This window comes from Colius striatus, chromosome 1, assembly GCF_028858725.1.
Source record: "Colius striatus isolate bColStr4 chromosome 1, bColStr4.1.hap1, whole genome shotgun sequence".
NCBI classification, from domain to species: Eukaryota; Metazoa; Chordata; class Aves; order Coliiformes; family Coliidae; genus Colius; species Colius striatus.
Genome location: NC_084759.1, coordinates 94618756 through 94639578, shown reverse-complemented (window position 1 = coordinate 94639578; position 20823 = coordinate 94618756). Strand labels below are relative to the sequence as shown.

The window sequence follows — 20823 nt, the reverse complement described above, 5'->3', positions numbered from 1 at the left end:
CCTGACCACCACAAACCAACGGTCCCATCAGATAAATGTGAACGTGGGGAGATGTCAGCAAATTGGAGTGATTGACCAAAGAAATGCAAGAACTGCCCATGCAAATCAGTTGCACGGGCAACGGATCTGCTTGTGTATTTATATGGCTGTTTTGCGGCTGTAAGTGTGTGTCAAGTTGGAGATTTGGGAAATACACTCACTTGCCTCCTGCCAAACCAGCCTGGGTCAGCATAAAGGTATACTTTTGAACATTTCTGTCGAGTGCCTCACTCCAGGAAGTTCTTATATCTGTGTTTACATAGCACCTACTTACCCAGAATGAAATCTCCATCGCATTAAATCAATACAGGTTTTGTTCTGGATTTATATGGGGCCAAGTTGTCATGCAAATGGTCAAAAGTAGCCCTGCTGCAAACCTAGGTTGAGCTATAAACTGTTGAATTGGCTTTGCAATAAGCGGTGGAAAAGCAACTTGCTGCTGTATGGCTGATGCTGGCTTCTCCCCTTCCTCTTCCTTCCCAGCTCCCTGCAGCACTACCAACAGCTTAATCAAGAGATGGGCTTCACTCTCTTTTCCTCCCTGACCATTCTCCAAGCTTTTTTTCACCCGAGTCAAAGGCTGTGCTGGCGAGCAGCAGAGCCACCTGCCTCTCCTGCCACAGCTCTGGGAATTCCCAGATCTAGAAGACTAGAAGAAGATTGTGTCTGGAGTGAAATTGTTTCAAGGCATTATTTTGATGAAGTGTATGTACATTTAACCTAAGGCAACACGGGAACTGTATTAAGCAACCAAAATTACATAACTGAAATCAAGTAACATTAATAGAGGCACTGCCTGAAGCCCATTTTCTGGGTGATAAGGATAGTCCCTGACACTCTTCTGGAAATTGTTCCTGACAACTCTTATTTCGTAAGTCAAAAACATAACCTGAAATCTGCAAGCTGTGGACATGAAATATTTAATCAAACAGATGCAGAATCTGGGTCTATACTTGGTGTAACTTACAGCTGTTAAAATAAAGCTGACTCAGGCCCTCAGCTGCTATTCCAGTAGACACATTGTGGAGACGCACAGCAATGTTTTATTCACATCCCTTGTCATCAGGTGTGCCAGGCATAATCCAAGACCTGTCCCATACACTACAGCTTTCCCTTTGCACTAAAGAATGCAAGACCTAAAGTATAGCAGGTCCTCAAGTCTTTCCCCCCCCATTTTGCTGTGCTACAGAGGTACATTCAAATTTCTTTCATTATAAAAGAAAGAACATCTTCCTGCTGGAATCAACAAATAATAACAGCACTTAGCATCCCACAAAAATGTCACTGTCAATTAAAAAAGTCCCATATTTGCTTGAATGCTGCTTTTTATTCATAACTGAGCAAGTAAAACCTTCAGTACTTGCTCTGAAGCCCTCAGAGGAGTGATTTGCCCTTGCACAAACAGGAATCGCTCACATTCTCAAGTGTAGCAAGGGTGGGACTCAGTTTGCTAAAAGAGTGACAGATTTTCTCTTGGTTTTTTATGTTGGGGGTTTTTTTTCCAGATGTTTACATTTTAATTTGAGAAGAGTTTGTGTGCAGCCAGTTTCACTTCTGCGATGATGAGTGGTTTCACTTCCCAGTCCCATGTGCTGTCATGATGATACCGACCACCGCCTCCTCCAGCTTTACAGGGGCCTCTGTGATAATCCTTTCCCTGACAGCCTGACAATGTGTGTAAAAGTGCAGCTACCGCTGCTGCCATTGCTGCTGCTCCTCCATTCTTTGTCTGCGAGCCACCTGACAGCCCTCCTCTGATCAAGAAACTTGGATCTGAAATGAACTCATTTGAAAGGTCTGTGTCTAAAATGTTAGACATAAGGCATCAGTCTCAACTGGATTCCTTCAGCTTCCTTCTCTCAGGTTACTGCTTCTACTACTTTCATGTTATTTTTCCTGGGATTGTTCTTCAGCAGAGATGCCACAAAAGCACAGTTTATTCTGTTTAGAGCAAAAAAAAAACCCAAAACAAACAAGTGGAGGTTGAGTAGCAGGAGATACCAGGTATGGGTATTAAATGATCACAGCCATTTATCTGGAAGGGAGCTGCAGCAGCAGAACAACCCTGAGCTTACGAGTATGGACTTAAATGAATTGAGGAAAAGAGGAATAATGTCAAGAAAGTTGGGATCAAGACGGCTAGAAGGATGTCTATGAAGACAGGGTGTCCTATAATAGTCAGCTTAGGGTGACAACCAGTAGTCAACATAGACATCAGTCACTTTCGTATGCCAACAACAACAATCCACAAACACACAAAGCCACCAGCAATCACCTTATATTGTGATGTAGTCAAAGTTCAGAAGAGAGACTATTTCAAGCTGTGGTAGGAATTTGGCTGGCAGAAACACTACCTTAGCATCCTTAGGTTTACGTCCTGTATAAATAGCAGCCTTTGGGGGGGGGGGTGTGTGTGTGTGTGTGTGTGTGTGTGTGTGTGATTTTTTTGGGGTGGGATGCCTTCTTAGACAGAAAGCCTGCAGATCAGGTTTGCATAAAGCATTAAAAGACTGGGATGGGGGACATGACCTTTTAATGGAAAGGCCGAGCAGCCTCTAACTATAAGTGTAGTTGCTGCAGTAACCACTATAAAATTCTTATGAACTTGGGTGGAGACAATAATTACAGTACAGGAAGAATGAGATGCTGTGGGGTGCCCGGCCTCTGCAGCACACTGGCAGCACAAGGAGATTACAGTTTGGGTCTTAAAATGCAGTGCTTACTGTTAAAATATTTTTAAGACTCAAAATGCATATACACAATTTATACAAATGTATGTGTCACTAAGGTTTGAACACAGAGAGCCCTAATGCAAATCTCTGATGCTCCTAGGAGTGGGACAATCCAAAACCTGAGCCTTTGCTTTCAAGCTGTGACTTACTAAATATTGGAGGGCTTTTTGGTTTGTTTACCTCACTGCAATACTGTTTTAAGTGAAGTTCTCTATACTGGAGCTTGGGCAGTTTGTTTGTGAATAAGTATTCAGAAATGACTTAGCTTTCACAAAGGGCATCCAGCTCTAGGGTGGAACGAAGAAATGATCACTCAGCAGACTGCTGTGTCACTGCTGAATGTTTCAAAGAAAAGGAAAAACAGCAACAGGAACACCAGATGGAAAGGATAGTTCAAAACTAAATATCTTAAATGTAAAGCTACCACCTTCTCCCAGAAAATGCTTTGAGATCCTTAAGCCTAATAATAGTCCTTCACCTAGCTATCATTTCAAACCATTAATAAGGTTTTTGAGGTAGAAATTATCACCTACACTTTATGGGCAACAAGAGAGACGTGAAAAGGTTAAGGCCCAGATTCACAAGAGGATTTAGTTGCCTGAAGTGGGATTCAGGTTTGATTTAAATGCTTAAGTCCAAAATTACACCCGTCATCCCTCCCTCCCCCGCCATCCAAGTGGTGTCTAGCAGCAGCCATGGTGGATGTCTGAGGATGCTGGCAAATAGTCCCATGCCCTGGAGATTTCAGTATTAGCCTCTGGGAAGGAGTATGTCAGCATGGTCAGCTGGCCTGGACCTGCAGTCTGAGCCCTCCTCTGCCCATTCTTCTTCTGGAGGTTTGGTTCAGGAGACACAGCTCAGGGCTCAGCCACTGACAGCTTCTCATGGTAGTCTCTGCTCCTTCCTGCTTTAAGCATTAGGGTGTTTCCCCAAGCAAGGTAGGATGTGTTCTGTAGGATGTGCCTCAGCCATATACTTTGCAACTTCCTGAAGGGCACTGTGACCAGATAGCTTGGTGAGGAGGCAGGGTCCACAAAACTGGTGGTCCCAGCAGCTGCAGATCCTCTGGGAGAAGAGGCCCTTTGGGCAGAGAGGTGGTGCTGTTGGCTGCAGCATCTGGGGTAAGAGGAGCACCTCATTCTACTCTCTTCAAGGACTGCTTTATGTTTAAACCTATGGTTTCTTCACCTCTCAAAGCCCTGCTCTCATCCTTTGCCTAATCATCTGATCAAGAAAACCTCAGTGTAATGGGTGTTGTGGTTTCCAGCAGATCCTGTTCTGAAGCACCTTCGTTTCATGGTGCATTGTCAAGAGCCCTTTGAGACCTGGATTACGTCTCAGTCCTTCTTCCTTTTTCCAGCACTGGTTTTCATATGGGATCAGCGCAAGTCTGGCTATCTGTCCAGCCAGACTCTGGCATACCTCAGTGCTCTGGCACGGTGCAGGAGTTGAGAACAAACATGCTGCTCCTTGCCCTACAGAATGATGAAGACAATGACCTCTGGCTGCAGGCAGAAAGAGGGTGTGGGTTCACTGGAAGAGCAACACACTGCTCTGAATATGAAAGGCAAGGAGCACTTTTGTGATCATCGAGGCCATTTTAACAAGCAAAGGACTTCCGCCTGCAGTGTCTTAAAGCAGGTGAATGCCAAAAGACAACCCAACGAGTCACTTCTTCAGTAGCTATCTGAGCAGGGGAGTGTGCACTGGGACTTTTTACTCTGAGTTAATCTTCTCAGGGGAAGGACTCCTTCATGCTGTCATTACACTAATGCAATGCACATTGATTTCGGAGCTTGGAAGAGGTCTGGGGTCACTCGATGGATATCCATGCAGCCAGTGATGGCAGAGATAACACTGCCATTACAAACTTAGAACCTGCCAAGTTTCACTGGGGACAACTTTCAAACATAGAGCAACCTCTGTGGCCTCAGATATGGACTCGGCTTTGTCCGAGTTGTGATGCATAAAGTCTAGCCTGTGGAAATTTTGTGGCCTTGCCAAAAGGTTTCCTTCAGTTCCTCCCTAAACTTCACGGAACTGATGTGCAGACAAACTGCTAAAAAGCACCGCCCCACTGAAGAGCTCTTTTGGCATCAAGCCTTCCAAGCAACTGCTTTCTTCGTCTCAGTCTCCAGAACCTCCATCCTCTCCCACATACACTGCCTACTCCCTTCCTGCACCACACGGCAGGTATCTCCCCATCCTTGGAGGGAACAGTAGAAAAGGGTAGAAAGAATTTAGGATAGTCCCTATGAGCACAGGCCAAAATCTGCTCCTGTGATAAAGGTTAACACAGGAATTCCTTCTTGTGCTGAGAGGCAGCAGCTCTTGACGGGGACAGGCAGGAATAGAGGAAAGAGGACAAGAGACAGAGATTGGTGCAGGACAGAGATGAAGGGAATGAGGCTGATTTGGAGAGGCAAAGAAAACTGCGCTAAAAAAACGTGATGGGAAAACCAGGAGAGAGGTAGGATGGGAGTAAAAGAGATGGAGAGACACGTTGTTGCTAAAGGGCTTTTAGGAGGGAACAGACTGATTCAGACTGATGAGGGTTTATGCACATGACTATGCTGGACAAGACTCTCGTAACAACAACTGTAAGCCACTGATTTGCAGCATCGTCACTTCTGCTAATTCTGAGCGAGCTGACAAGAACTGTATGCCATAGGATAGCCAGCTGAAGTTCATTAGCCAGCCTCAAAGCCAGGGTCTTGATTAATGTCTCAGAATCTTTTTATTTTGATGACGAAAAAGCAGGTGTTATTTGAGTTGTAACACACACACACACATACATAATACAGGCACGTAGGTATGCACAAAAATACTTATATTTTTACCAGACCTTACGCAGCCTCTGAAGGAGGGCACACTACAATAAAAAACAAAATAAAAACAAAGGGGAAATACAAGCTAAGACAAATCTCTTGAAACTACGTAACCTTTTCTTCTAGAGAGGTACTTTGCTTTCCCTAAGCAGTATCCTGCCAAGCCCACCTCCTTTTATCATGGTAGAAAAAACAAGAAAAGGCTCAGAGGATAGTGTCTGCCTCATCCTCATCGTTAGCCTGAGTTTCAAAAATGTACAAGCAGAGCTCTGCAGAACCAAAAAATAGATTTATTGTTATTGGACTGAGGGCAGTGGTTCAGCACTTGGCATGGCCACTGTTTACAGCAGTAATGCTCCCGGAGACAGGAAGTTCTCCAAATCGCTCTGCCATTATTTTTCTCCTGTTGACGCTTTCTGATCGAGAGGGTTTTTTTTCTTTCTTTTTGCCCAGACGAAATTTTAAGTAACCCAGCAGAGAGCGTCTGGGAGCTGGCGAAGGCAGCCGCAGTCATGCTCAGCCTCACGGACCACATGATCATTTTTGAGTCAAACCCCCGTGCGGAGCTGCATCACACATATACTTTCTTACACAATCAGCAATTCATGCAAACTCAGAAGCATGTAGCGAGTGTGTGCTGAACATGGCTCAGGCAGCACTGGCATAGTGAGAAAGTCTTCTCCCCTCCCCTCCTCCTGCCACTACATCCCTGACAGGGGCCAGCACCGAAGCAATCATTGTCTCAAAAGGCCTGGGTTTGCTGATCAATCTAACACGGACACAGGCTCTTTGGCTTGAAACGGGCATTAGCTCCTCTGTGCCAGTGCGGGGAGTCAGCATGCTGAATTCTTCTGTGGCTACTCAGATTACACAGAAATCCCAATTAAAATCAATCATGTAACTAAGCAACCCCAAGTCACTTAAAAAATTAAAATTACCTCTTCTAGTCTCTGTCTTTTAGAGAAAAATTCACCATTCAGACCAGACTGGAAGGAGAAGAGGTCTGTGATAAACATCGACCCTCCTACACACTTCCTAGGGTGAGGACGAGTAGCGCAGCCCCTTCCTTTGGCCACTGCCTCTGGCTCGTAGCAGTCCTGCGCGAACAGCATTGTAGATGCCCAGCTCTCCCACCTCAAGGGCTGTGCCAACCTTGACCATGCCCATTGTGACAGCAAGGCTGCAGGATGGCTTAAAGGAGCTGCCTATTTCTTGATGGCTAAACTGCTTTCCTGCTAGTCATAGCATCCTGCTAGCGCAGCATACTTATCAAGCTGAAGTACAAAATAGCAGTTATTTTTAAACTCTTATCAATTGACTGGTTTTTTCAGTTTTGATTGCTGTGGGATTTCTTCTATTTTCATCCCGTCTGGCAAGCGTGGCTCATTGTTACTCCAGTATCTGATACCACATCCCCTGAAGCATTCCAATGGCTTGGACCAGGACCCAGACGGCTGCTTAATACCAATTTTACGATCCTATTGAATAGCATCGTCTTCTGTTTTGAACATACTTTTATCATTTTGAATTCATTTAAGCAAAAAATAAACCAAGTTTTAGCAAAGTGCCCAAATAATGCAACTGTAAGCTGAAGCTCTGCAGAAGTAAAATTCCGATTTCAGGAAACCAATAAAAATAATTAGACTGAGAATCCAGGCCGATAATTTCTGGGGTTTTAAGTATTTTGGGCATTCCAGCTTAAACTAATTTTTCTTCCCCCAAATCATATCCAAAAGGAAGAGCCCTGATGCCAGAAACGTCTGGTTATGCTTTGTAATATCTTGCTCTTGTTTTCTCCTACCAGCTACACTTGTGAAAAGGAATACTTCTTTGGCTCTGTGGAAACCAAAAACTACTGCAAAACTGATTCACGGCTCGAATCCCTATAGCTAGTAGGAAATATATACATAGGCTTAATTTTCCTTTCCAAGATGCATTTTTTAATAAGGCCTTGCTATAAAGCTATCACAGAGCTCAGCTTTAGATTGAGATGTGCTGCAAGCCAAGACACTTCCCCATTAGCTGCTATTATGATAACCTATTAATAATTATTTTCATCTGGAAAACATGTTTATTTGTTGGGGGCTTTTTTCTAATTCTGCATTGCTACATTCCACAAAGAAGATAGTTACCAAGATTAATGATTCCATGAGGAAAATATGTAATGCTTACTGAGCCACAAGTCTTTCCCTCTCCAAAATAACTATTTATTTTTAATTTTATCCAATGAACTTCTATGGTGTCAAGCTTTTTTGCATCAGATTTATTTAATCATAGTAACCTAAACTGGTTAATTATACATTAAGAAAACAGTGTACTTTGTGGCACTGGCATTTTGAAGTTTGAAGTGTTTATGAACAGAGGGAGAAAAATAAAGATTTATATATTTTTAACCAGGTAATCAGGCAAGGGGGCTGAGATTGGCTGAAGTTTTAAACTACATATTTCTTTCAGAAATTACTTACTTGGGCTTACAAGCCAGACAGGCAGGTTTTCCCAGTAGCATTCTCAAACTAGGGTGAGGAATAGTAACTCTGGAGCTCAGCCAATTTCAATGTAAATCTGTTTTGTTCAGGAAAACAAGCCAAATTGCTTTTATACAACATCTCCATGTTTTGGGTGACCTGTGATATTCTCAGCTCCCATTCCGGGTGTCAAGAAAATTAAGTGCTTTTTCCTTTTTTTGTAATTTTGAACCATGAGCACGGGTACAGCAACACAGGGAAATTGCCTGCTGTTAAATACAAAATGAATGCTGAAAGACAATTTGGTTCTTTAAGCTTTGGCCAATATTTGGTTGGTGCATCTGCTCTGCTGAATGGGCAGGATCAGACCCCTGACAAGGGGAATTGCTATAACTCTCTCACAGTCAGTGCAGGGCTGCTTGTTCACTGGGACGAAAATGTGGACAATGGTCCTACGTTTGAAACATGCCTCAGATTGTCTCGATACATTTCATTTAAAGTCCATGGAAGAAAATTCAAACTATTTATTAAGAATGTCATCAATGACAATTGCCTGCCCGCTTAGAAGTAAGAGAGAGATGTCTTGCCATTGGTTCGGCATGGGGATGGCTATACCTGGACGATAACCGGTGGCCAGGGAACTGCCTGCCACGAGTCGAAGTCATTCCTTATTCTCCAGCAGGGATTTTAAATCACCTGAGGCACAGAAAGAGCGTCCACTCTGACTGTAACCAACATGAACTTTCAGTCACTACTCACATAATACTTCTGGCATCGCATTATCACTGGTGGCAACTGAACTTATTCAAACTCAAATATTACACAGCAAACAAAGTTTCAGTTAATTTTCCTCTAGCAAAGTATCAAAGGAAGCAATGCCCTTTGAAGCAGCTACCTTATGCTTTAGGCTTTATACAAATTCAACAGAACAGCACCTCAGAAATCCTGTACCAAATGCAAACAATCCCCACCTTTGGAAAACAATCCCCTGGTTGAGGAGTAAACAGAAGCATACATTAGTCACTTGCTCCAGAGATGGGCAGCCAATGGAAGTGATGAGATTTAACCTCAAAGACTGACTAATAGCATGCAGTGCTCCCAAACCACTCCAGGATCCCGAGCACCTGAATATCCTATGACAGAGAAAGTTTGTGTCTGTGCACGAGAGACTGGCTACCAGCAACCGCACAGAGCAGGATAAGGGGCTCAGCAACACTCCCCGCCAAGCTTCTCTGTATGAATAGGGACTGTTCTCTCTCAGCTGCTGGATTTTGACCTTGAAACTCATACAGTTCACTCTTACGATTTCTAGCTTCATTACCATGGCCAGGAACTGAACTACAAGTTTGTTTTTATTAGCTTCTCTGCCACTTTGCCAGCTATTCATTTGAATCGTCTAAACAGTCATCTCTGAATCATAATGCAAATTCCATTTACTGAAAAGGTGGTACCTTTAATATAACAAATGAACATGTTTAATGACTGATACTTTTAGACATTACAGCATCTCTCATGTTTTCAGTAAATGGATATAATTTTCTCTGCATTACCCTATTATTATACTTTGCTAGCATTATGAAGCTACGTTCTCAGCTACGGGTGTTTTCCATCAAGTGCATTTTGAAGACAGCCCAAACAACATGATTTAAAAGCCATCTCCCTCCGTATCCTCAGCTAAAAATCCTGCAGAATACAGAGGGACTGGATTGGTATTTCATTCTTAAAATGTATTTACTGCTTGCACCTATGTTTCAGTAGGGTCGTGCTCTTCCTCAATTGCCGATTGTATTTATATTGGAAGAGTTTCTACAGATGCACTTCACTTCAAAGGCATGAAAAATGAAGGCTGTTGTGTATAATCAGGATAACTTCCTCAGTCTGAAGTCTGACCCATCTCGTTTGGAATAAAACATTTTGAGAGGGAGCATAAGTGGGTCACCTTTGTAACTCTCCTGAAGCAGTCTCGTAACTCCATTTGTGTTTGTAAGAGCTGCGTATTCAATAACGCATTAGGTGATGGCTCAGATGCTCACACAGGGAAAGAGGGAGGGAAGAATGTTGAGGACGGGTCAGCAAGCCTGAAGTACTCCATCTGATTCAGAGAGACACCATCACACAAATTCCTCAAAAAGGTAATATTCAGAAACCTACTGAAGTGCAAGCGGACACTATCACTTTGATTTGTGAGTGCAACAGCACTGAATTGCTCCTAAATAACATTGCTGTGTTTGGAACACCTTAAATTACGTGACGATTTTGCTTGAAGATATAAATGAAACAAGAAAAAAACCCCTTAAGTAAATATCATCTGAAGTCACATGGAAGATGTGACAGTTTTTCATTCCCGATCGTGAAAGAGAGAGGCTGATCTTTTCTCTGAGATTTCTCTCACCAGCATCTCTTCTGCGGGTTTGACTGACTCCCTCCAGACTCAAGCTAAGGGACCCCACTCACAGCAACAAAGGCTGATATATAAGAGGAGCACTTAAAATTATCTTACAACAGAAAGGTAAACATGATTGCTTGGAATTTATGGGGTTTAAGGCTATGGATTGGAGCCAAAGAGTGAAGTTGGAAAGGGTCCTTCTGTTGATTTCATGGGCTTTTGGATCAAGCTCTGTACACCTGCCTACTCACACGCGATGTGGGCCGCATGTGCCAGATACTATTTGCAGCTTCCTAAGAACCTTTTTATATAGTTCTAGTCTAAGTTAACTGACTCTTATTTTTTATTTATCCTCGCAAGGCCTTTTTATTTACATATCAGTAATCACTGGTTATCATAGAGATACGGCAAGTCAGATGTGAAGCTCAACTGTTCTGGTCCATCCTATCCACTTTGTAGGAGCACATTAAATAGATCTACTGTATAGACCTAGTATATTGTTCTACATTTCTTTCAGAGAAAGAAAGGTCAGAAAAAGTGCCCTGTGTCTTCCTCAAGTCGTGATGAACCCAGAAAATGTTTAGATCTATGCAGGAATTACTTGTACTGTTAGGTTTACTTGCTCTGTTACAGAGACTGGCTTCTGCAGAGAGTTTTTGGGAGCCTCAAGACGGTCAGGAGTCTTTACAACAAGCTTTAAATTCTCACTTTAAATGGAAAATATGATATTTAAATTTAAACACGGGTAATAACATGCTGTTCTAAATTTGATGGGGTGGTTTCCACAGTCAAAATGTGACTTACTGTCTCTGTGATTTTTTTTTTTTCTTTCAAATGAGTTTTTACTGTTTAAAAGGACAAAGGGCGGGCTAGGATAAAACAAGGAAAAACATGTAGCTAATTCTCTGCTTTTTGAATTGGCCTACACCAGATCTTGAAGCTTTCCCTGCTGCAAGAACCTCGATAGATGCTGCCTTCAAATTCTTTCTGAGTAACTAGAAATTGCCACAATTGGTGAACATGACCAAAGTGTAGTTGAGAACACGTACCTCTTCCACTTCTGCCCACAAATCGGAGGTCATTGAACCTTGCTACTTGGTTTTTCATGGCGGCCGTGGCATTTCTGAGTTCTGCAGAGTAGTTTTCGTCATTTCCAGCCATCACCGTTACCAGTGTCCCATCGGGCACATCTCCCAAGGCCACCACCTACAAAATCAAGGAGCAGAAGCCTCAGCTTCCTTACGTGACAGTCAACCTGGGGCGCAGAAGATCAACAAGTGACATGGCAAAATAGGAAAGAGCAACTACAGTGAAAATCTTTGTAGACTAAGAAGCCATTTGGGGAAAACAGAAATCACTTCCGTTCCTAGTTTGCAGAGCTACATTGTTTTTTTTACATTGATGTAAAACACACAGAATGTATGCACACAGCAGAATGTATGCACTGGAATGAAAAACACATGAAATAAGCTTTACAAAATACACTTACAGTCATTGTCAACAAACAAATTCAAATAACATGAACCGTTTCTAGTCTGATTTACATCAGTGGCATTACTTTTAAGCTACTGTGGAGTCAGCACAACAATGGAAATGTAAAATTCAAGAGGAAACAAAATGAAGTCCATCCTCTCATGAACGCAGAGGGTCAGAGTCTCCACAGCTGCACTATTTCCCTATCTTTCCTCCATTACTCTGAACAGAGCTGCCCCAGCATAAATTCAGAGTAAGTCTATGGAAAAGTGGGCCTCAATCAAATGTTTAATCACAACCTAGTGAACAATTTCCTTTTTTTTTTTTTTTTCTTTAGAAGCATGTAAGCGAATCATTGACTTCAGACCTCACCAGCAACCTGATGGATGGAAATTGTGATCTGAACTAATGAAATCTGCTATCGCTCAGACAAAGGCTCTCACCTGAAATATTTGGACTGTAGCTCCTTGGTGCCAGAATCTATCAAACAAATTTTTAGGAACATGGGACTTGCTGCATTTTTGATGCGACATGCTGAGAGATATATAGATTTCTAACCTTAATTTTTCTGACTTGTATTTACAATACTCACACCAGTTAAATGACAAAAATTTTAATTTTATCTGATCTTCTTAAGCAGGACTGAATTCTCAAAACAATTTCATCCTGACATAATTGAAAGGATATACGGTGTGCCTCTTGATTTACTCTGGCAGAGTAAAACCTTGAATTAAGTCCCCATCATAATTTTTTTTTAGATCCTGTTGCTGTTTACCCAATTAAGTCTCCAGTAGCAATCTCACGACTACTACAAAAAAAAAATATCTCTAGCTATTTTTTATTTCCTCTTTTACACATTCTAAGAGGAAGTAGCCCTGTACCATGTCCTCTGAGTTGCAGCTCACTATTTTTCCTTCCCCTTATCATTTTCTATCTTATGTCCATGCAATTATAATCGGCTGAAACTTGTCATGGCCCGGTCTTGTTTCTATTAGATTCTAACTGTACTTATTCTTTCCAAAAAAGGAACAGAAGCTTCTTTACTTGATCTGTCTCTGCGGCTTATTCCCCACACTCGGCTAACTCCCACAATATGAGGTCTCTAGTCTCAGTCATTTCACAGTCTTTCCTTCTATAGGAGGCTACATTTCTCACTTCAGTGCTCTCCCATTTGTCACCGATAACCCTTATTTTCACTTCCACATGCAAAGTCAAAATCACTGTGTCAAAATTCCCTCTTTATGTATCTATTTCAGCTTCCTCTTTCCCATTCCTCTGTGGCCCAGGCTTTCATTTTTTTGTTCGCCTCTGTGTGCTGTAACACGTTTCTGTGGCCTGTGCTACACTCAACGTTGCACTTTTCAAATTTCCCTGATCTTGGCATAAATTAGTCCCTGCTTGAAACGTTTCAGCTAGGAAGTCATCTCCTTGCACAGCATTGTGTCACAAGCCACGCTGGCTAACAACATCAGAAGCTGTGAACCCAAGACGCGCACTCAGTTCTTAAAAAGTCACGTAAAACCTTACTGCATGCACATATATTAAAGATACAAGAGAGAGAAAGGGGAAAATCAGGGCATTACCCTCACCTCCCTGCTACGCAAATGTTTGCATGTTCGTTTCAGGAAACACATACTAGCATTTCAAGGGATGAAAACCCTCTACTGAATCCAGGGTCAGTTGTCTCTTACAGGACAAATATTTTAAATCACTGTTTTCAAATTACACTGGGAGCAATCTCAGCGATAAGACACTTGAAGAAAATATTAGAAACAAGTGTCAAAATTACACAGGCCAGAAAAGAAACTAGACTTAAAAGTCACAGACAATAGAAACAGAAATACAAACATTTACATTAGAAAAAAGACTAAACAGATAAGCTGGGACTCCCCGACTGGTTATCTAGTGCTTTGTTGTACTCTTTAGCTCTTTAAAAATATGCATTTCCAGAGAAGTGAGAAGAGTAAGAGTTGCAGCAGTGCCGGGTATCTAAATTACCTACTTCTGCTGCATCAATCAAACAAAATTGGCCTTTTAAATTAAGACTTAGATTCTTTCTTAACAGCGTTTGGACGATAAGGCACCCTATATGGCACCCTATTAGGGTTATTACATATTGTTTTCTAAGTTTCTCAGATTCACTATTTTAGAGAAAAAAAATAATGCACGGAAATTAACATTTTGGTTTGAAATAATATCCAGATCTTAAACATCCAACATTTTTTAAGGAAACGTGAAAGGCAAACTCTTTGTCTCTCTCTCTCTCTTTTTATTGATGCAATGGTTGTTAGCAAATACTTGGTAAAACTCAGCAGGTAATTTTTTTGTTAGTTGCACGTAAGGTACAGACTACTTAGGAGTCATCCGAACTGCTTTTTGGTCCAAATGCTCTTAAAGATTACAGCTTTTAAAAATAGCTTTGCGAATATTCAATATTTAATAGAAAACTAACGATCTTGTTTTATTCTTGACAAACTATTTCAGGACTCATTTCTCCGCGGTCCACAGAGAGAGTGTTTTGGGGGGCAGGCAGAGGATGAGGAGCAGTGAGTGCCCTTGCAAGCAGGTGCCTCCCAGCACAGCATTTCAGGAGATCAGAAGGAAGCCCTGTTTTGGTCGCTTGGGGGTTTTTTTTGTTTTGTTTATTTTTTCCGAAGTGGTTTTTGGTTGGGTTTGGGGGTTTGGAGGCTGGGAGTGGTGTAACAAACGCTTGCTTTCGTCTGTTTGGAGAACCTGCCCCTTTACTCTGTTTGCAGAAGTTGGGAGCGGGCTTGCTAGTTAAACCGGAGGGCTGCACCAGCTACGGGGGGCGGGGATGGAGGGCGACGGATGAGAGAAGCGTTGGGTGTCTCTCGAAACCAGCCCTCGGGGTTTGTTTTCACACAACCAGCGCGGCTGCCTTCAGCCAAAAGCTCTCCCCCGCCTCCCTTCTCGGGATGGCGAGGGGGAGCGGGGCCCCGCTCGCTAACGGACCCCGCGGCTCCCGTCGGCTCGGCACCGGGGCGAGCCGGGGCCGGAGGGAAGGCACCGCTTTCCGACGGCGGCTTGGGCGGTCGGGCAGAAGCGGGAAGAGCCGCCCCTTGTGTCCTCCCCCCAGCCTCCTCCGCCCGGTTCCCCGCCGGGGGATGACCAGGGCTGGGAGCTTGTCCTGGACACGGCCACGCGTGGCACGGCGGGTAGCCGCCGCGGTGGCCTTCGGCCGCAGGGAACCCCCAGGAGAAACACGGGCCAAGTTCGGGGACTTCGTTTATCTCCCTTCCCGGCGGGGCGGAGCGGGTGTTCACGTCTATTCCGCGCCGTAACTTTGGCTTCCAGGAGGAGAGCTTCCCGAGCTATTAGCAGCAGTTGCCTAGTGCGTGGGTGACAGTATAATAACGAACCTAAATGTGCGAATTTCGGAACTGACCCTATCCATTAGTTCCTCCCTGCCCCAGATTTATCTATGCGTAAAACAAGAAGACTCTCAGAACGTAATAAAACTTTTCCCTAAAGACACCTCCTCAGCAGGATTTCCCAAAGCTCTGGCAGTCGAATTGATTCCCTTCTCCCCCTCCTTTCTCCTTTCCAAAAAAAGCCATCGGGACGACTCGTGTCTGGTCTCCCTCAAAACAGTTTTACTCAGGCTATCGGTGTTTCGCAGTGACCGCAAAAGAAAGCAGCAACTTTACAGATCCCGACCCTAACTCTAACCCCGAGGCTCTTAGGGAGTCAGTTGCATGTCTCTGCGGCTCCTGCCTCGGAGGAGAGAATAACGAGAATAATTACCTTTCCCTTTCCCTGTTCAGTAGTGTATCTACATCAGTAGCAAGGATGCCCGCGCATTCAAGAAGTTAGCGACATAAACAAGTAAAAAAAAACCAAACCAGAGCGTGACCAAGGGGAAGTGTGATATTTTAGTTGAACCCGGGTAACGTTTTTAGTTGAACCCGGGCAAGCAGGCCCGGTTAAGGGATGAAAGAGTAGCAATTACTCCCCGCTGCCCTTCCCCGCCCGCAGCCTTTCGGGGACCACCGCTGGGCAGGGACCTGGCCCCGCATCACCCCGCAGCACCGCCGCGGGCAGCCCGGGACACGGGAGAAGCCGGACTGCGATTTCCACCCCCATCTTTTAGCTGGTTTTAGCTGGGCTGCTGAATCTAGATTTAGCAAGGGGGTATGGAAAGGGGAAAAGTCCAAGCGGCCGTAGGGTCTGCCCAGGGTAGGCCGCAACATTTACTGTTATTAAAATTTAAAATAAAAGCCTAAAAAAATAAGAAAGATGTGGTTTTGTTCGAAAATTCCCTGTCAACCTGGAGAGGGGGAGAAGCCCGGTTGCCGGTCCGGCCGGTGCCGCCGGGGTCTGCTGCGGGCGGGTGTCCCTGGCCGGCGGCAGCCCCGGGAGGGCCCTGCGGCACGGGGGTTGTCTGCGATTGCCGCTGTGGGCGGCTTCTGCGGGAGCCCGGGGCTGCTTCAGCTCTGGGATGTCTGCATCTGTCCGCTACGGGCTGCACCGGCGTCTGGTCCCCAGGGCAGACAAACTCCTCGGATCTGGGCTTTTTTTTTCCCTTCCCTCTCCCCCTACTTTGAGCATAGCCACCTCTCGCTACCGGAGTTATGAATGAAGCGAAGAGGGAGGGAGCGGCTGGAGGGAGCCTGCCCAGCCCACTGCATGACCCCGCTGCCCGGCAGAGAGCTGCGCTGCGCCCACTCACCCTGCGCCATCCCATGCTGTCGCGAGTGGCAGCGAGCGCGCAAGGAAGGGTAGAAGGAAGGATGAAAAGTAAGATAGAAGAGACCCGGGGCCAGCTGCTAGCCACCGCCGCCCCCGACGTGGCCTCCCCGCCGGGGCAAGCCATCCCGCCCGACCGGCCGGCTAGGTCCCAGTGCGAGTGCGGGTCCGAGCCCAGGGGTCGGCGCCCCATGCCCCGCAGCCGAGGGGTGCGCAGCTTCCCCTCCCCTCCCCTGCCCTGCCCTCCCGTCCCGTCCCCTCCCTCCCCGCCGCCCCCAGAAGCGCGATTTTCGGTAGCCGGCAGACGTACCTTGAAGGCGATGGGCAGCGTCTTGTTGCATCGCCAGTGGGTGGGCAGCACGGAACAGAGGAAGTTGGGACTGTCGGTGCGCACCAGCTCCCCGGGGTGATCCGCCAGGACCTCCACCATGCTGCGGTCGGCGCTGCGCAGCTTCCCCGGCAAGGCGCCGCTGTGGTCGGCGCCGGGCAGCGGCAGCGGCTCGGTCATCTTCCCCGGGCTCAGCGTGGTGGAGGGCGGCGTGAAGCGGCGGCTGGTGCTGGTATCTACGGGGATACGCATCACAACAAGCCTTTTGAGTGAAAGACCTCCACAGAGTTTTTACAAAACAGCAAAACGAGAGTAACTCTTCAGCGATCTGCTCTCTGGGGACCAACATAAACGGATACAGGCTGAGGACTCGGGGGAAACTTGTTTCTACGCCAGTCCCCAAAGTTAATTTTTTGCTGAAGGCGGCTGAGATAGCGAGCACGCCGAGAATTAACTCTTGGCTTCCTGGCGCGGCGGAATAGATCACGTTAATCCGGTAAGAGAAAGGGTGGTCCGTGTGGGGCTTTACCGCGGCGCCTGGGCATCTAGTCTGTGGCCGTGGCGCAAAAAGTTATCGCGGGGGAAGGCTCCTTCCAAACTCCCAAGCACCGTGGAAACAAAAAAAAAGTTAGGCAAGAAAAATACAAGACGCGGTCAGAAACACATGCAAAGCCTGGGCTTTCCAGGAGTCAGTTGCCTATCCGTTTCTTCCAGGTGATTTCTCTACAGTCCCAAGAGAAAACAAATACATCAACGTCTTCCGTAGGCAAAAATCGCTCTTTAGGAGACGGAAATTCGGGGTCAGTCTTCAGAAAAAGCAGTACGCGAGCTAGACTTTTCTGATCAAAGGTCAGCTGGTTACAACTGTATACATCTATTCACGTACACACACGCACACGCACACACACATATACTGCACTTCATAAAATATTTACAATATAATCTGTAGAGAATTTAAACACAACAGGAATCCATTAATGTTCTCTGCGAGAATTTTTTTTAAGCAGCCTTGAAAATCAGCTTCAGTAGTTCGGTTCGCTTTGCTCTAAGAGCACTTGTGTCATGACCTTTCAATCTTTCTTGCGCAGAAAAGAAAAAAAAAAAGCTCAGTGCATTGCATTCAAGCTTTAAATCTCTATCTTTGTACTTGTCTTTAGTATAACGTCTTTCATCAACTGAAAGAAAGGTCGCAGTCGATCGCAAGCTCTGAGGCTTAAAAGGTCCACAGCTGAAAACTTGGGTTTGGGGATGTTGGTTAAATTGTGGGTTCTCTCTGTGGTTTTGTGTGTGCAACAGCGCTCTCTCTCTCCCACTCACGTCCTCCTCAGCAGTCAAACCAACAGTCTGCAATAACTTCGGCAGTCATTGCCAATTCTTTCTCTTTTTTTTTTCTTATCTATTTTTTCCCCCCTTTTCTCTCAGTATCTGAGGCAGTCTTCCTCTAATTCGGCCACGGGAACCGGCTGCTTAACAATATCTGAACCGCAGCAGGTGGAAGCCTGCTTTCGGAAACATGGCTTTTCTCTCGGCCGCCTCCAGCCAGCGGGATGGATACTGCCAGCCTGCGCGAAGAGCCCCCACGCACACACTGAAACCCAAAAAGCAACCAACCAGCAACAATAAAAAGTACTCGATTAAGAAAAAAGAAAAAAAAAGCCAAACCAAAAACCTCAAACAACAAACCAACCCCAAACCACTACTTTTGAACAAGTGAAAGCTTTCCTTCCGCAAAAGAGGAGGTGGCGGCAGGCGGGGGTGGAGGAGGCGCTGACCCCCACGCAGAGACAGAGGTCGGAAAGAACCGGGGAATATCAGCCCCGCAAAGTTGCCACCCGGGGTTAGAAGTGACAGCCTCCAGTCCAGACGACGGCCCAGAGAAAGCGCATTTCCATAGCGGAGAGCTCTCGGGTCTTCACGTGAGGGACGGGGAACGCTGCCTTCCTGCCTTTCGGCCGCGCTAGAGCTCTGTCGGGTCGGGTCGGGTCGGGTCCTGCCTGTCCGCTCCACTCCGCGCCCCGCCGCGCTGGGCTGGGGTCCGCGCCGCCCGTCCGGCGCCCCGCCGCCGCCAACGCCGCCGCCGCCGGGATGAATGGAGGTGGCCGGGAGCGAGTTGGCTGCGGCGGGCGGAGTGCGGAGGAATGTCATTCCCCCGGCTGCTTTGCATATGGGGAGGGCGCCGGCCAATCACAGCCCTTTCCGGGAGCTGCCAGGGCGCGGCCGCGGGCCAGGGGCTCCTGGAATTGGCGCGCCCGCCGCCGCCGCTACTGTGGGGCGCGGGGGGTGAGCGCCGGGTCGGACACCACAGCGGACACCGCAGCCGCCGCGGACGCGCACACGCGCACCCGCGGGCGGGCCGCGGGCGGGCCGCGGGCTGCCGCCGCCCGAACACACCGCAAAGGCGGCTGTGTGCAGGGTGCTCCGCGCCTGCGGCTTGCCGAGGGCGGTTAAGACAACTGTTAGCGGCGCGACCCCCGGCTCAGACCGCTTCCGGTGACAGGTCTCGCTTGCCTGTCACTCACGGACCACCCGGTGCTGGTGCCCGCAAAGTGCCCACGGCGCCGCAAAGGCCGCCCTGCCACACGCCCAAGCCCCCCTCCCGGGTGAGCCCCCGACGGCGTTTGCTCCGGGGCAAATGAAGGGGGTACACCTGGGCCGGCGGCCCCCGAGGCTGCCGGGCTGCCGTCCCCTGCCTGCCTCTGCTTCCCGGCATCACGGACAAGGACGCCGAGGGGCGCCCATCGCCGCTCGGCACGTCAGGGCGGCCGCCGGGCTCCCACCCGCAGGACATTCCCTCCTCCTTTGCACAGCCCGTCCGCCGTCTGGGCCTGCCGGCAAGCGCCGCACGGGCAGCGCCGTACGGGCAGCAGCGGGCCGCCGGCGTCCGCCCCGCCAGCCGGCCTGGGCCCGCGGAGCCGGTAGCGAGGATGCTGGGTGGAGGCGTGGCTGTCCTCTTGGGATTAGTTTTTTGGGGTTTGGTGGGGTTTTTTCTTTTTTTTCTTTTTGTCCTGGTCGCTAATGTGGTGCGCTCGGCACTGGCGTAACCCAGGCTGGGAACGGGGCGATCCCGACCCGCTGCCGCCGTCGCGGCGGAGCCCACGCCCGTCCCCGCCGCGCTCTTGGCACGGGTCTGGGGTTCCCTCCGTGAAATTTCACACCCCTCGTTCGCCCGCGTCTCCTCTCCCCACCGTGTGCCCGCCGCGGTCCCGACGGCACGGCCGCCCCTCCCCACGGCCACCCGCGGGACGCCTCCTCCTCCGCCACCCCCGCCAGCTCAGCAGCCGCGGCGGCGGCGGCCGGACGCCGCTCCCCCGGGGCCGGGCCGGCTTTGAAGGGGAGCGACAGCAGCTGCGGCAGGGTGGGTGGGTGGATGAGACTGCGTGGGGTGGGCGCAGCCGCGGAAGAAAAACCAGCGGGGCCGCCTCCCGCCGCGGAAAGCCGTGCTGGGGAAAGGCCGCGGTAGCGAGCCGGGGGCGCTGCCGGCCGCTGAGCCTTGCGCAAGGCGGCGGCGGCGCCGGCCCCGCGGGCGGCCTTCGATGCACCTCCGCGGTGGGACCGGCAGAGGGGGCCCGCCGCCCGCCGTCAGCCCGGCGGAGGGGAGCCGGGGGAGGGCCGCGGGGCTGCCCCGAAGGAGGGCGGCCGCTGCTCGCACAGCCCACAGTGGCCAGCACCGCCCGGCCCTGCCACGGCCCACGGTGGGTTACAGTCTCGCAGGGGACGCGACACAGCGCATCCCTCGAGACGCGGCTTCGCGGGAAGAGCCGAATTGCGGCTCAGGGACAACTCCCCTGTCCCCCATCCACCTCCGCTGCCGGCACCTTTCTCCCTCCCCGCGGCGCGCAGGGAGGGGCGAGGATAGAACAGAAGG

At 48.0% G+C, this 20823-nt stretch overlaps 1 protein-coding gene across 6 annotated transcripts in view; it reads right to left on the bottom strand.

Annotated features, from left to right (window-relative positions):
* Positions 1-20823, bottom strand: part of RUNX1 (RUNX family transcription factor 1) — a 176904-nt gene that overhangs the window by 62507 nt on the left and 93574 nt on the right. For 5 of the 6 annotated variants that reach the window (XM_061988646.1, XM_061988641.1, XM_061988642.1 and 2 more), the window contains 2 exons: positions 16941-17194; positions 11500-11656 (listed from right to left, as the gene is read on the bottom strand). In XM_061988646.1, coding sequence (XP_061844630.1) covers positions 11500-11656; positions 16941-17194 — 411 coding nt within the window. Of the gene's footprint in view, positions 1-11499; positions 11657-16940; positions 17292-20823 lie in introns of those variants that run through there. The other variant, XM_061988643.1, reaches the window with a different exon arrangement.